This window comes from Lissotriton helveticus, chromosome 11 (genome assembly GCF_964261635.1).
Source record: "Lissotriton helveticus chromosome 11, aLisHel1.1, whole genome shotgun sequence".
In the NCBI taxonomy this organism is placed as follows: domain Eukaryota; kingdom Metazoa; phylum Chordata; class Amphibia; order Caudata; family Salamandridae; genus Lissotriton; species Lissotriton helveticus.
The window spans coordinates 905,636,247-905,651,187 of NC_136072.1; the positions used below are offsets into that span (position 1 = coordinate 905,636,247).

The 14,941-nt window shown below is 41.4% G+C and overlaps 1 protein-coding gene across 1 annotated transcript in view; it reads left to right on the forward strand.

Annotated features, from left to right (window-relative positions):
- Positions 1–14,941, forward strand: part of RBM19 (RNA binding motif protein 19) — a 461,658-nt gene that overhangs the window by 224,424 nt on the left and 222,293 nt on the right. The window contains exons 18-21 of the mRNA XM_078667139.1: positions 3,479–3,539; positions 4,725–4,804; positions 9,673–9,728; positions 12,175–12,291. Of these exons, the coding sequence (XP_078523265.1) occupies positions 3,479–3,539; positions 4,725–4,804; positions 9,673–9,728; positions 12,175–12,291 (314 nt within the window). The remainder of the gene's footprint in view (positions 1–3,478; positions 3,540–4,724; positions 4,805–9,672; positions 9,729–12,174; positions 12,292–14,941) is intronic.

Genomic DNA, 14,941 nt, shown 5'->3' on the forward strand with positions numbered 1-14,941 from the left:
ACATGTTGATTTTTTTTATTATTTAAACTTTATCAAACTTATTTATAATAATCACTATTACACATTGCATTGTATAAATTACTGAAATGTACATTTGGTTACAAGTATTGGTGATTTTTAGAGACCGATTATAGATCTGCTGTATTATTGATGTGCTCACCTCTTGATAAAGCCAGGTGGCCCACTTTTTATATTTTGTTGTTGCCACTCTTTGACAAAGTCAGTAAGTCTGTCTGAGTGCAGTCAGGCCCTGCGAGACTAATGTACACTCTGGATGCCAGAAGGCCTTATTTGTGCGTGGGGTTGCTTACCTGCTAGTGGATGGTCGCAGGGTTTTGCCACAAGCCAGGCCCTGGACCAACCCCTTGCCGCACACAACCAAAGGTCTGCGTGGCATGGGGTTGACTGCTGCAAGGGTTTGGATTCAGAGCCTGGCAACAGGCCAGGACCTTTAGCCAACCACCCCAGCAGTGCACAGCGTGAGGTTGGTATTGCGTAAGGTAATAAAATATTACTTTACATTGGAAAAAACCCTAGAAATTCTCTGAAAAAACAAAGGTTAAAGTGACAGCATAGTTAGGAATTGTTAGTATATCTTACTTCACTTTTTTTTTACCTAGAAATTCTGTGAAAAAAACAAATGTTAAAGTAACTTTATTTTTAGGTGAACATTTCAGTGACAACTTAATGTTTTAAACTCAAAAGGACACTGAATTTCACCCAGCATAGTTATCTCTAAAAACATAACCCAGTGCCCTAAAGTACCTATAACTCCCTTAGACTTTCGTAGGACATTGACTGGCTATTGGCTGAGCTAAAGGGTGTTCTGAATCGCAGACCTTATGCCATCATTCTAAATACATTTACAGGATGCAAGCTGTGATACAGTATATTATCAATCTCACCAAGTTCCCCAAACCTTTCCCAGGAACTTTAATGATTCCAGCGCTTTCTGCTCTTGCTGCTGCTGTGCCCAGTAGCCATAAGAAAAAAACTCTACACTGCCTCTGCTATTTTTCCAAGCCGTTCATTGAGTATGGTTCTTTCTAAAGGAAGATCAACATTACCTTCTCTTTGCATCCCCGAATATGAGCGTGCAAAATGATTGCCATGGAAGAATTGAGTGTAGGCAAGCGGGAGCTGCTAAATGTCAACATAATTGATGTCTTAAGTAAATTAATAGTCCAGTATACTGTGAAACAATGACTCTAGGAACCATGATTCACTGGAAAGTTGATCTATTTTGATTAGGCAGAAACTATATCTTGGCTAAACGCTCATCAACTTTAGAATGAAATGTAATCACAACTTTACATAGAATCTTCCCATTGGAGATTATCCTAATGGCAGAATCGATATATTCTAGTTGAATAAAGTAGCTGCATTAACATAATAAAGAATGGACAGTCCACAAAGTGATTCCAGATCGATGCTTAAGATACAAAATACGCATATAGAAAAACAATGTTCCAACAGGTTTCACTTTGAAGGACAGTTAAACTTGCATGCAGACTGCATTACATAAGCAAGAGACAAGGAGACTCAGTAAAGATGTTTGAAGGCTGTTAATTGCCAAGATTACATCAAACAGAATTGCACAAGGGCATACAGTTTAAAGCAGCACTGTACAGAAGAAATCTTGTGACAACCCAAAGGTACTTGGTGTGTAGTGATATGTACAAGTGAAATAGAAAATGACGACGCAAGTGAGCAGTGTGAACAGCGTGAACGGCGCGAAGTGAACAATGGTGAAAATATATACAGGTAACAGATATCCAAATTAGCAATCATTATTTGTCATTCTCATTCGGATCAGAGGCGTTGCGCCCAATGATTTCGCTGTGGTGTCGACGACTTTTCGACCCTCGTTACTTGGGGTCGTCTTCAGGAAAGGGTTGTCAGTTCAATGGAGTGCTGTGGGAGCAGTAAACGATTGAAGCATCAGGCAGGCTCCGCGTGAATCCGTTCGGTGCTCAGGCTCCTGCCTGCCGTGTCCCGGACCCGAGATTCAGCCCACAGCGAGCCGCCAAGATTTATTCAGGCGCGGCCTTGACCGGACAGGACCACTAATTTCTACCACTTGCCGGACTTCGTTCAGGTGTCACACTCGCAGTTGCCTCCGAACGGATTCACGCGGACCCTGCCTGATTCTTCAATCGTTTACTGCTCCCACAGCACTCCATTGAACTGACAACCCTATCCTGAAGACGACACCAAGTAACGAGGGCCGAAACGTCGTCGACACCACAGCGAAATCATTGGGCTCTGATCCGAATGAGCATGACAAATAATGATTGCTAATTTGGATATCTGTTACCTGTATATATTTTCACCATTGTTCACTTCACGCGTTCACACTGCTCACTTGCGTCGTCATTTTCTATTTCACTTGTACATATCACTACACACCAAGTGCCTTCGGGTTGTCACAAGATTTCTTCTGTACAGTGCTGCTTTAAACTGTATGCCCTTGTGCAATTCTGTTTGATGTAATCTTGGCGATTAACAGCCTTCAAACATCTTTACTGAGTCTCCTTGTCTCTTGCTTATGTAATGCAGTCTGCATGCAAGTTTAACTGTTCTTCAAAGTGAAACCTGTTGGAACATTGTTTTTCTATATGCATACACTACCTAGTTCCGACGTGGTTTATGGGTCCTACTCCTGTTCTTTATTTCGCTAAGATACAAAATAGGCATTATGTGCCTTCTGTTGTTTAACCCCTTTGCTTCGGGTTGTTTTCCCCCCCTGTGCGGGGGAAGAAGGGGCCATGCGCAGTGCTCCCATGCTGGTGACGAGCTGAGCTCGTCATGAGGCAAAGCGGAGCTGCCCCCATGACGAGCTGAGCTCGTCACGGCCGCACCCGTTTTTAGAGCGTTCAGCACAGCGGGGAAATTAACCCCGCGTGCGAACGTTCCAACGGCCTTGACGAGCTCAGCTCGTCATGAGTGGCGCTCAACTGTACTCCATGACGAGCTGAGCTCGTCACCAGCATGGATGAGGTTAACATACGAATCTACATCACCTGAAGCGTATTGTATATGTTCAGAAAGCATAAATATGTCAAACTAAAATGGAGAACGTCTGTAGTGTGAGGAACGAATTGTTATGTTAATTGTGTTAACCATTAAAATGAACATTTGCTCAATTTTGCCGTAAAGCATGTGCCTGGAGACTCAACTGAAGATAACTCATGTTTTTGTTTCCCTGTGTGTTCGTAACTACTGCTGTTATTGTATTTCACTTCAATATGATGATGGTTTTAATCTTCACCAAAGGTTCATAAGGTAGAAAGTGATTAAAAGGAGGTTGGCAAGTGCATGATGTAGAAGAAAGCCGGGTCAGCATTGCTTACTGAGAGCGTACTGGTCACAACCACTTTAGAGTGGACAGGTGAATTTTGGAAGGGCTATTCAACAGCTACATATGTAATCAGCATTAGAAAATAAAGATACAGCTAAGACCTTTTTCTTTCAACAGACATTTTCCAAAGTTGGAATTGTGAAGAAGTGCACAATCTCAAAGAAGAAGGATAAATCTGGTGAGTATTGCAGAGGTGGGAAAATGGGTCAACCGTGCAAGTCGTTAATAAAGTCAAATAATGACAGTTGCAGTTCTTAATTCAGAAATCCAAAATGTGACCTGAGCTAATTTTCCCAAAAACGTTGCTCTTATACACTCTGTCATGCTTTCCATTTTATATTATTGCTAATGACGTTCCTATTGCTCTTATTTAATGAGACTCCTTCCATGATTGACTCGTCTTTCAACCTAATATAGTCTAGTGGTATCTATGTTCGATATTTATATAGCAGAGACCACGTAGAGTGCAGCAGAACACTGTACAAGGATAAAAAAACAAAAATGTCAGTCAACAAGGGGTGCTGTTCGAGTGCTGTTTGAGGTTGGGGTTCCAGGTGTGTTTATCAATTGCAAATATGATGCTGTTTTATCCTTGTACATTCCCATTCATGCTCACTTATGTTCTTCAACCAATGTGCTGTGTCTCTAGAGTTGTTGATTTGAGTTTTCTTAAAAAATTTATAAAATCATTTCATCAGTAAGTCCTTGAGAGGTTGTGTTTTTCAAGTGATGTATTATTATTTTATCAGAGTGGGCTGTACAGGTTGTCTATCATGAATATCATGTCAACGTACTATTAATTAGAGGCTGTCTGCTGTTAGTGATGTGCCAACTTTCCATCAGTCACAGCTGGATGATGTTCTTTAATCTTATCGGTTAGGGCTTGAGAGATTGCCTTCTTTTGAGTGGTGTACTCACACCCCATAAGTGAGCACTTTTGAGGTTGTCTTCTCTTATGGATTGTTGACGACATATCTACGAGAACTCTGTTGGGGGTCTTAGCTCCAAGATGTGTTGGATTTTTCTGTTGACGAGTCCTTGTATTCTAAACAGTTCTGAATTGTGATACCAGTGAATCACAGGGAGATTTTGTTCTTTAAGTTATGAAAGATTCTCCTACCAGATTATTTACACCCCGCTATTTTTCTTATTTTTTCCTGCTGGGGTGGTTACAACATGCTTTGTAGAACTGCCTACAAGGTGAGGACTTCAGACATTATATGCTCCAAGAAATGTTCAATACTCATTGTCCATGGTCTCCCTTTCTCTATAAATTGGTGTTTTTTTGTGTTTGGTTCTCTGCTGTTACCCTCTTCCTTTTTCCCTTGGACGCTGTGATCTCATGCATCCCTTCTCCCCTCAGGTGCTTTGCTATCCATGGGATTTGGCTTTGTAGAATACAAAAAGCCAGAGCATGCGCAGAAAGCCATTCGACAGCTACAGGTGAGAACTATCCTGCAAGAAAAATGTGAGGCTTTGACAGGGAAAGGGTGGTGCCTGGATAGCTGGTGGGATCCATATATGACACGTCTTAAGAATTTGCAGCTACTAGTACTAATATTGCACATATGCATTATTGAATGTGTTGGAATTCCCTGTCACTAACAGAACACTGCTGCCTCACTGAAACTGACACTACATTGTAAGAAGAAATCTCAGAATGCAGGACGCTGGCAGCACTTACTTTGTAGTCTTCAGTTTCCATACATTTTCTGTCCCAGAGTGTATAGTAGAACTTAATATGTATATGAACATCTACTCTAATACAGTGGATGTGCTATAACCATTTAAAAAATACCATCTCAGTCTCATTCATCACATTATTGTCCACAGTCCAATTGATTGTCCCTCAAAACGTCAATGGTAAACATTCAGAGCACAGGAGGTAACTTTCCACTGCTGCTAACTCATTAAGAGGTGTAGTTGTAGAATTTTCCGTGGACTGTAACTCATTATTCCCTTCGAGAAAAAGGGACCATGACTTTCTCTTACAAGTTTGTATACTTCAGCGTCACATCAATTACAACCATGCAAGGAGCCATTCATTGTATTTACATCTGTCCTGAACAGTACCATAATGGTTTAAAGTATGTGGCCATTTCAGTATTTTTCATCTGTTCAGAACAGATTCTACTTGTCTCATCTTGCGTTGTAACTTTTCCCTTGGGGTTTTCTTGGTTCATGGACAATGTTTCCACCCATGTTCTATTGGTTGTCTGAACCCGCTAGTATTTATAGAAGTATTTATTGTGCCTGCTCTTTCCCTATTAAAATCCCCCATGCTCTTGCTCTGGGGAGGGAGGGAGAGAGTCCCCATTAGAAGTCTGATAATTGAGTATCAAGAAAATCCCTGTCCTGCTGGAATCCTTGAAAACTCTGCAATGGGTAGACCCCTTACAAAACCCCGATTGTTTCCATAGACTGTAAGGAGCAAAAGCCAGAAATCAATTCTAGCACTTTGTTTAGCCGAGCAATTCAGAGGTCTGTGGCTATAGTTCATCATCATTACAGGAAGGTTTTGACTTCTCCATATCAATGGGTGAGGCCATACTTGACACAAGAGATACTCCATCTGCACCTCAGATGATCAGTTTGATTCTGGTACGGTTTCTTGACTTGTAATATTCAGTTTTTCACTACATCTCATCTTCTTCAGTTGGAGATATCCCCCATCGCACCCTTTTTTCTCATAGTTAACCATATGGAGGATTTCCCCTTGGGTGTCTTATGAAGCTCAGTTCCACGCTTCATCTGTTGCGCCATGCAAATAAATCAAGAGGTTGTAGGCCATCTGCTTACAGCATTCCCTCAGCTGGACATCTGGACTAGGTTTGTTTCACTATTTTCAAATGTGTAGGCAGACGAAATGCTGTAATGAGTTCATCCTGGCTTTAAATCTAGTGAGGGCAGCAGAGGAGATTTCTGCTCTACTGTGTCAGAACTTAAGGCCTCATTAGAGGAAATGTTTGCTTTGTCGGATCCTAACATAGAATACTCACCAATCTCTATGCACTCTATAGCTAAATTAAAGAGAAAATGGTGGTTCAGAGCCTGGTTTCCAAGAAGTGGATCTTCACATTGCGTACACTCAAAGTGCAGTTATTCACAAGACGGGAAATCCCCGCGACTTCAGTGCATCGGACAACAAATACATTACCACCTATTTTTATGGCCAAAGTTGCCCTCTTTATGTAAGTGATTATTGTAGAGTTTCACTGAGTATTTTACGCCTATCTAATACCCGATAATTACTAAGAGCATTGACATTAAGCTAAAGTCTATGGGCCCGATGTAGGTAATTTAATTTTACCACTTCTTAAATACCGAATCATACCGATTCGGTATTTAAGAAGTGGTAAAATGGAGGGGGGGGATGTAGGTATTTCAGAATCGGTAAATACCGAATCGTTGAGATTCGGTATTTACCGAGTCTGTAAATACCGATTCGGTAATGCCCATTGATTCCTATGGGCATTGAAGCCCATAGGAATCGATGGGCATTACCGAATCGGTATTTACCGATTCGGTAAATACCGATTGCAGCAAGGGTGCAGGGGGTGTCACTTTGACACCCTCTAGCACCCCAAATACAGGCATGTGGCATACAGACATGCCCTAAGGGCATGTCTGTCTGTCACATGGCACAGGTGTACATGCACAGCTGTGCATGTACACCTGTATTCGGTATTTTATCACCCAATAGGATTGGGTGGTAAAATACCGAATTCTGAAGGCCTGTAGCACTGTAAACAGTGCTACCTACATCTGGAATTTACCGAATCGGTAAAATTACCGATTCGGTATTTTGCAGAATCGGTAAATTTTCCGATTCGGTAAATGTACAGATTGTGCAAAATATTGCCTCCTACATCTCAATCACCAAATACCGGTCAGTAACGGCCGAATTCGGCCGTTACCGACCGGTATTTGGTGACCTACATCGGGCCCTATGTATCTTTAGTCACACCTCCATGGCAGGTGGTAGCTACTTTTAAGATATAGAGTCCCACATCTCAAGTCCGGTTCTCCTAGGCATGAAAAGAAAAGATCTCTGGATAGTTCTGTAAAAGGATTGTTGAAAGTGAAATAACTTTTCTTATGGAAAATAAGGGGGCATTATTTATTAAATACCCCTTGCTGATAAATTGAATGCCTCAATTTCAGAACCTCCTTCAGCCAAGAATTTTAAAATAATTCTCTTTGATAATTAATTCATGCAGATTGTGGGAGGCACCTACTAGCAATTTCTTATACTATTACTTTACAAACCATGCCTCCAAGTTCCATAATCACCAGGGTGAGTCAGCAGTGGTATCGTTTTCCCAGATCCAAGCGGTATGGAACACAGGTTAGGACCTTGAGGTGGTTAAAAAAAACATAGGAAGAGATGATGATCATTCTTAATACATTGTAATTTCTGTCCTGTACCTTGCCTTTAAATGTGTTGTGCTCAATGTGTAGGCGCCCTACTCAGACCTGCAATTCCTACAAGATTACAGGCAAGCAAGCACGTCCAGGTAAAAAAAATAACGTGTATGTCTTCTCACCCCAACCCAAGCACTCATGCTAGCTAGTGTTTGTGAAATCAGTTTCCCTTCAAGAAGAGGAACTCATTTGCATTCAATCTCTTATCCTTCAGCAGGTGTCCCCCCCTGTAGAAAAGAGGTTATTATGTTTCACTTACTTCTCGATCCTGATGACCCAGGTATTATACGTTCTGTGAATCTTCAAACAAGAGTCATAATCCTGCTTGCTGTCATGTCTAATTAACCTTGTCTCCATCCTTCATTCATCTACAAGGTTTTGCCAGAGTGCTTTCTATACGTCCCATAAGACTGCAGATGGTATGGTAGCTAATAAAGATATGGAAGTAGAGTGAGCTTGGAGTTTCGATAAAAACATTTTTTCGAGCTGAGTAAAGTCATTCAACATGGAAGTGAATTTTGCTCTCCTGATCTGTTTCTGCACTAAACAGCTTAGTTTTCCTCCTTTGTGTATTTTTGAATTAAGGTGGCAAACCAAATTTCACAAAAACCTGCAGGGTTTTTCCTGTCTTTAAAATGTATCACACTTAATTTTTACTGTGGCATTCAGGTCCACCACTCCTTGCAGAACTATATTCTTACTCCATAGGAGCAGATGTATTTTGCATCCAAAAGGCTGCTCTCGTTTTTGATATGTACGAGGAAGGCATGCAAGCCACCTCATGTGTATTCGTTCAGCAATACTCTATGGAAGCAAATTTGATAGCTGATGTTCAGTACAACCTTAAAGGATTGTGAAACTGGTTCAGTTCACCCTTTTCTGACCATAATTTGCTGGTAGCAAAAAGAGACATACTCTATTACAATGCCAGTTGCGTGTAATCTGCATGTAGCCAGGTTCTGAACTGGGATGGTGCAGTGAGCTAAAAAACGGTGATGGATCAAGCCCTGATCTTTTGACTGGGTAGGAGTGTTCTGCTTAATTCAGATACTCTGTCCATCATCACTCCCCTTTATGAATCGTTTTGGCCACCACAAGCGTGGAAGGGTATGCTCAGATGTGAGTCCCTTGCTCACTGCACCATCAGGATTCAAGCAAGCCGGGCCGAAGACGGCTGTAATGCCAGAAACCGGTCCTTGGAAGCTTGTTTCCTTTCCAGTAAAGAATTGGCTTGGTAGTTTGGTCTGCCCTGTTCCCATGATGCACTGGGCCAGGGACAGACTAATTTGCATGTAGCCAGGTTCTGAACTGGGATGGTGCAGTGAGCTAAAAAACGGTGATGGATCAAGCCCTGATCTTTTGACTGGGTAGGAGTGTTCTGCTTAATTCAGATACTCTGTCCATCACCACCCCCCTTTATGAATAGTTGCGTGTAATCTGACATCACCAAAGATACTAGTACTACATCCAGCCAGCTGATTATATTTGTTATTGGAGGTTAGAAATGGCTGTAATGTAGAACAGTTTGGTCGAGGAAGGTACTTTCCACGAGCCTACACCTTAATTTGTAGGGCTATGTATTCAGTTTTGAATCAAAGTTCCACACAATTCCAATGCTCATAAGAGGAAGGGGCATAATGAATAAAAATAACACCTTTACTAAAGGTTACGTAGGATTGCCTGTTTCTTGTTTAATCCAGAAACATTGGCTCGGAGCTGCTTAGGGATATAGAGTTTGCCTCTTGTTTGGCCCTGTATGTTGGAGGAAGCTGATAGGAGCATGTGCCCTTTAAGCTGTAGTAGAAATATCAATGGGTCATTAGCTGTGGGCTCAAACGGACTTCAATAGTGCCTTTTTAAGTGCCTACCTTTGTCTTCTTTTACAGCATTGTCTTGTTGATGAGCACCAGCTTGAAGTGAAACTTTCTGAAAGAGCCATCAAGTAAGTGGTACATCTTTCTACATAATTTATGACTATATCACCCATGTTACTCTGGAAGCCAGTTTACTTTATACCTAGCTTTTTAAAACATTGTATTGTGGCATGACCAGATGTAATACCGTAGCAGTATAAAAGACACCAGTGGACACACAGCGTCTTGGCTTTTCATTTAGTGGTCCTGCTCTTGTGCCCTAGGCACACCACCTTTGCTTTATTTATTCTCAAATTTGAAGTAACCTTTGCAGAGAATAGTTGTGGAATATTGAAAGCCATTTTCTGATAGTCTGCATTTGCTCTCATGTTCATTCCTTGTTGCAACTATGAAAGCAGATTGAAGTACTCATTTATGACTTTCGAAATGCCAATTACCAGCCATTTATTGCAGTAGGAGTTGTAAGGTTTAAGGAGAAGAATCCACTAGTGCTGAAAGTGAGTGGCCTTTGGAGTTAATTTGGACATGAGCACTCGTTGAAGATAAAATAATAGTGACCTATGAGCATTCTAGCAATCAGATGTCAATGGGATTTCTATGAATATTTACCAGTAAGAGACTACACAACAAAAAGTAGTTATATTCAGTGGCTTGAGCTTCTGATTGAACATCGAAGACCAGACCACAACTGCTCCTTGCCTTTCTCAATATATTTACTCATCACATCCACTGCTGTCTGAAACACAAAATTGACAGCCTAGATGTCATCCTCTGTAGCAATCTAATTTTGAATCTACACGTCACCCTTGCCAAGACAAGACCTGACTGCATAGCTTCCTCTTAGCCTCAGTCTAGCACTGGGAGTCCATCCGCAGAGCTGTATGTGGAGATTTTCAAATCTCTTGTAAAATCTGAAATATTGTATACACAACAGTTGCTACATTTTAATGCCCTTCCCAAGCAGTGAACACGGTTCTCTCTTTAGAAAGTAAGCTAACTCTTACATGCATTACTTGGTAGTTCTCTACACTCTTCCCAGGCAACGATGCAGAAAACTTGAAACTGCATGGTGCTCTGCTCTCAAGTAATATTTTACTTTATAATGCAAACTTTCTTGTCACATGGATAGAAAATGTCTTACATTCTTCAATTCTTTCAAACTGTCCAGATCTTGCCTAATCTCACATGCATCAAAGGAACTGACCAGTGCCTCTTAATTCCGCGAACAGACCATTATAATTTTTTTACAAAGAAAGGCCCTGTCTTCCATAAAGAAATTGGAACATAACTCCAGTTAGCACTACATTTCCTCATACCAATGCCTGTCTACACCAGCACCACCTCCAACACTCCTGCCTTCAAACAAATTAGATCCTTGCTTATTAAAGACAACCATGGTGAAGCCGCCCTCTATGGCATCTTCTGACTCCCTCAGCTCTTGGCTGAATGTCTGATTATGCAGTAATAAGGCATTCTGCATAATCTTGAAAATCACTGTACTGTCAAGGGTCAACATAGCTTTGTGTCCTTGTGACCAACAGTAACATGTTACTCACTTCAGGGTTGTCCCGCAGTCCATGAAGAAAAATGTTGTCCACCTACTACTCAATAGCCATCTCCCATGGTCAGTACATTTCCACAGAAGGATGTAGTCTAAGAACTGCAGTAAAAGATGGCAACCCTCCCCTTCCTTGATATTATTGTAGATTAATTGAGAATGTATCGATATCAGTGTTTGTCTTCCATGTACTGTAGAGCGCACAAAAAAGACACCACCTAGTTCGTTTTAAGCCTTTCTCTGGGAAATCCCATGCCTCTTCTCTTTAGCCAGTGCCACTTTATTCCTCAACTGACATGCTGCCTCAAAAAGTTGTGGTTTGAAAACACACACTGCTCTCCCTAGATTCGCCTCTGTATTAACAATGCAGCTTTCAGCCCCTGATCAGGCTGCATGGTGTTACAAGGAGAGTGTTGGGAGGAGGCACTGTTTACATGTTTGTGTTACTCCACCATGGGATCTTTATAACTGTATATAACATGTTCAGCGATATCTCTGAGCATATTTTTAAAAATATTGTTTTTATCGTATTTAAAGAAAAACAAAATCTGTAGTTATCATTACGCACAAATTGTGGAGGACAGATGTGGCCCCTTTGAGGCTACTGGCCCTCCATCATACTCAATGCCCTGTTCCTGAGACAATAGAACCTCTTGATTCAAGGGTAGAATATGTTTTGGAAACTGAGCACACCTTTTCAAGATTTTATAGAGAAGAGGATCGACAGGCTCCAGCTGTTCAGAAATAAATGAGGTTTCCAAAAGGGAGGCGAGACTAACTCCATGTGTGGTGTCTCTGCCGACCAATCATACTCTGTATTTTAAAGCATACATAGAAAGAAAAGAAAGGGTCTCATGTAAATGCAGATACATATTTTCACTAAACAGGTATTTTCTTTGTAGCATGACTTTCTGTGCAAAATGCTAAAATTGTTGCATCCTCTGTTTTACTCCAAGGCCAACAGTAGCCTCTGCTCGCAAGAAACAAACTGCCCGGAAGCAACTGAGCTCCAAGATTCTTGTACGCAATATCCCCTTCCAGGCGACAGTTAAGGAAATTCGCGAGCTCTTCAGGTGTGTATGCCAAGTGTGGTAGTGTACAGCTGCCTACAGATTATGGTACAACATTGTGTAGTCCATTAGGTGGGTGAATTGTGGGACCCTTCACATGATTTGAGTACTTGAATTTTAGGATACTTGGATGGTACACTGAACATAACAGTACTGAAGACTTCAGTGTCCATGCTGCTCTAGTGGGCCTGGGAACACCTGTATAGTAATATGGATTTAAGCAAAAACAATATATAACCTTCACCCACATATTGTGACATGGTTCATTGAAGGGTTTACTTTTGGTTGTTGGGCCACACTTTCATAAAGCAAACTATATCACTGTGACTGGTGGCTGTGTTTTTTATGATGAGCACAAGTGCATAAGGCAGCACCCAAATGTTTTTTTTTTATTGTTCTGTTTAAATATGAGCTAGTGTAAACATGAATCCTGCCCTCAAGAACCTTACTTTCTCAGCTAAGGTAAATTCCCATAAGTGATCAACTGTTAAGAGAGTCTCTATATACGTGAGTGGATGCCATGTATTACTTATTAAAAAAGCACATGGATATTCACTCTTTCACTAAAATATGGCCAGAAAAAATACTTTTCAGGCTTGATCCATTTGTTTGTGCAATTCTCCAAGTGAGACCTTTATACGCATCCAGTGCAGAAAGGGTAAAACATTCTGAAACATCTAAGAAAGAATATACACAACTTCTCTCCTTTCTCTGTTAAGATTTGCCTTCATCATGTACCCAACTTCTTCAGACCACTGAAGAATTTCTCTTCTTGCTCCGGGTTGCAGAAAGTACAGTCCATTTTTTCATAGGAAATGCAGAGTTTTGCTGGTTTTGGCATGCCCGTGTGCATTCCCAGAGCCAGAATGCTTCATTTTTGTATTTAATTTATTTAGCTTTTTTCATGGTTTCCGCTGCTTGGGATAGCAGAGGTTTGCCTCCTTCATGTTGTATGTCTCGTCTGGTCTAGCAGCTGTCTGTATCCTCTCTTTATCTCTCAGGACTCTCATGAAACGAAGGTCACCCCACAAACTTTTGTACCTACTTGTGAATCCTTGATTTGATTCTGTGATTTTATATTTGTCTAACAGCCTTGTTTTATCATCCAATACAATGCATTGAGCGCAAGGTTATCGCCCTTCACCGCTGTCGGGAGCACCAGAACCCTGTTCTGGTCATTCCAAATGCAATTCTACAGGATTTCTGTTTCAGTTGTTAGGGTTTTATTTCCCTTTACTATTATAAAGAGTTATTTGTCAAGATTGGAAATATTAGGAGCATATCGTTCTTTTCTTTGAGACTTCCTCCAGCGTTGCTCTCTCACTCGAGTCAGGAGATGAAATTTGCTCTTTTGCTCAGGGCTTGTAGCCTTGGTGGGGATTGGTCTTACCTCTTTTGTTTGGTCTTAGGACCTTTTGAGGGAAAAGAATAGCTCCAATCTGGTCAGATCCTAATCGATGCCATAGCTTGTTTTAGTAATCCCAATTGGTCTGCGCCTTGCCACAACTGTATTGTGGCATTTATTGACCATTATAAGGCTGCTTCCTCCTAAGTCCTGCCTCTGAGTTTTGCCAAGACTGCCACAATGATCTACAGATCTGATTAAGCTCCTCGTAAGCAAAGGAGTCTTCTTCCCTTCTGGGTAAGTACCACTTTGTTCAACCCATTGCCATCTCACTGACTGTCTTGGTCACCCACATCGCATTGCCAGACTGCTGAAGTAAACCCCTTCAGCTGCTCCATGCACTGCCCTATGCCCTTAGCTCTCTCAGAGTCTCCTCATGCACTGCCCCAGTAGCAAATACACTCCTGTGCAGCCAAGCAAATGTTCAATCGCAGTTGTGTTGTGTAGTTCCTATAAAAAATGTATACAGGATCTGCGTGTTTAGACAGCATACACTGTAGGATTGGGTCAGACAAACTCTGATCACCCCCACCGGGTATGTTGGCCCTTTGGTACCTACTAGCTCACAGTGCTACTAGAATCTCCTCTTACCAAGGAGAGAATAGTTCTTGGCAACCCTCGAACATGACAACCCTGATCCCTCAGGACCGTGGAAATAATATACTACCTTTCGCTCAGTCACTTGTGCTTACTTAGTCTGTCTCGGAAAGATACACCGAATAAAACCGGCTGGGCGTTTTCAATAAACATTTATTGAACAGTTATTATTCTGGTGTGGAAAAGATGTGCTGCAATAACCGTTAGACATTATAAGATATAAATGATTAACAGAACTATAAACATAAATGGGTGTTATAGTTCTACCATCTTACTAAAATCATGAATACATTTGAGTATATAAAACACATGATAAAAGATGCGTACTCCTAGAATGCCTTCCCTAACTAGAAGTACCTACGTGCATCTAGCATGGGTGCAGGTGTTAAGCCAAGAATCCCTCTAGGATTTAGTCAAACCCATTACCTGAGGTGAAAGACTATCTGACCCCGTCCTGGTCTCGAGTTGGACATCCCGCGAGGGATGTTAGACCACTGCGAGCTAGAGCATCTGCATGCAGGAACCTCAGCGTCTCTGGTCAGTGTGTTGGCTGGGAAGTTTCGTTCTCCTCTGTCTATCTTAACCAGATGTGATGTATATATACCCATAGGTGTCCCCATGGATCCTACCTTGCTGTATTACTGTGTCTGC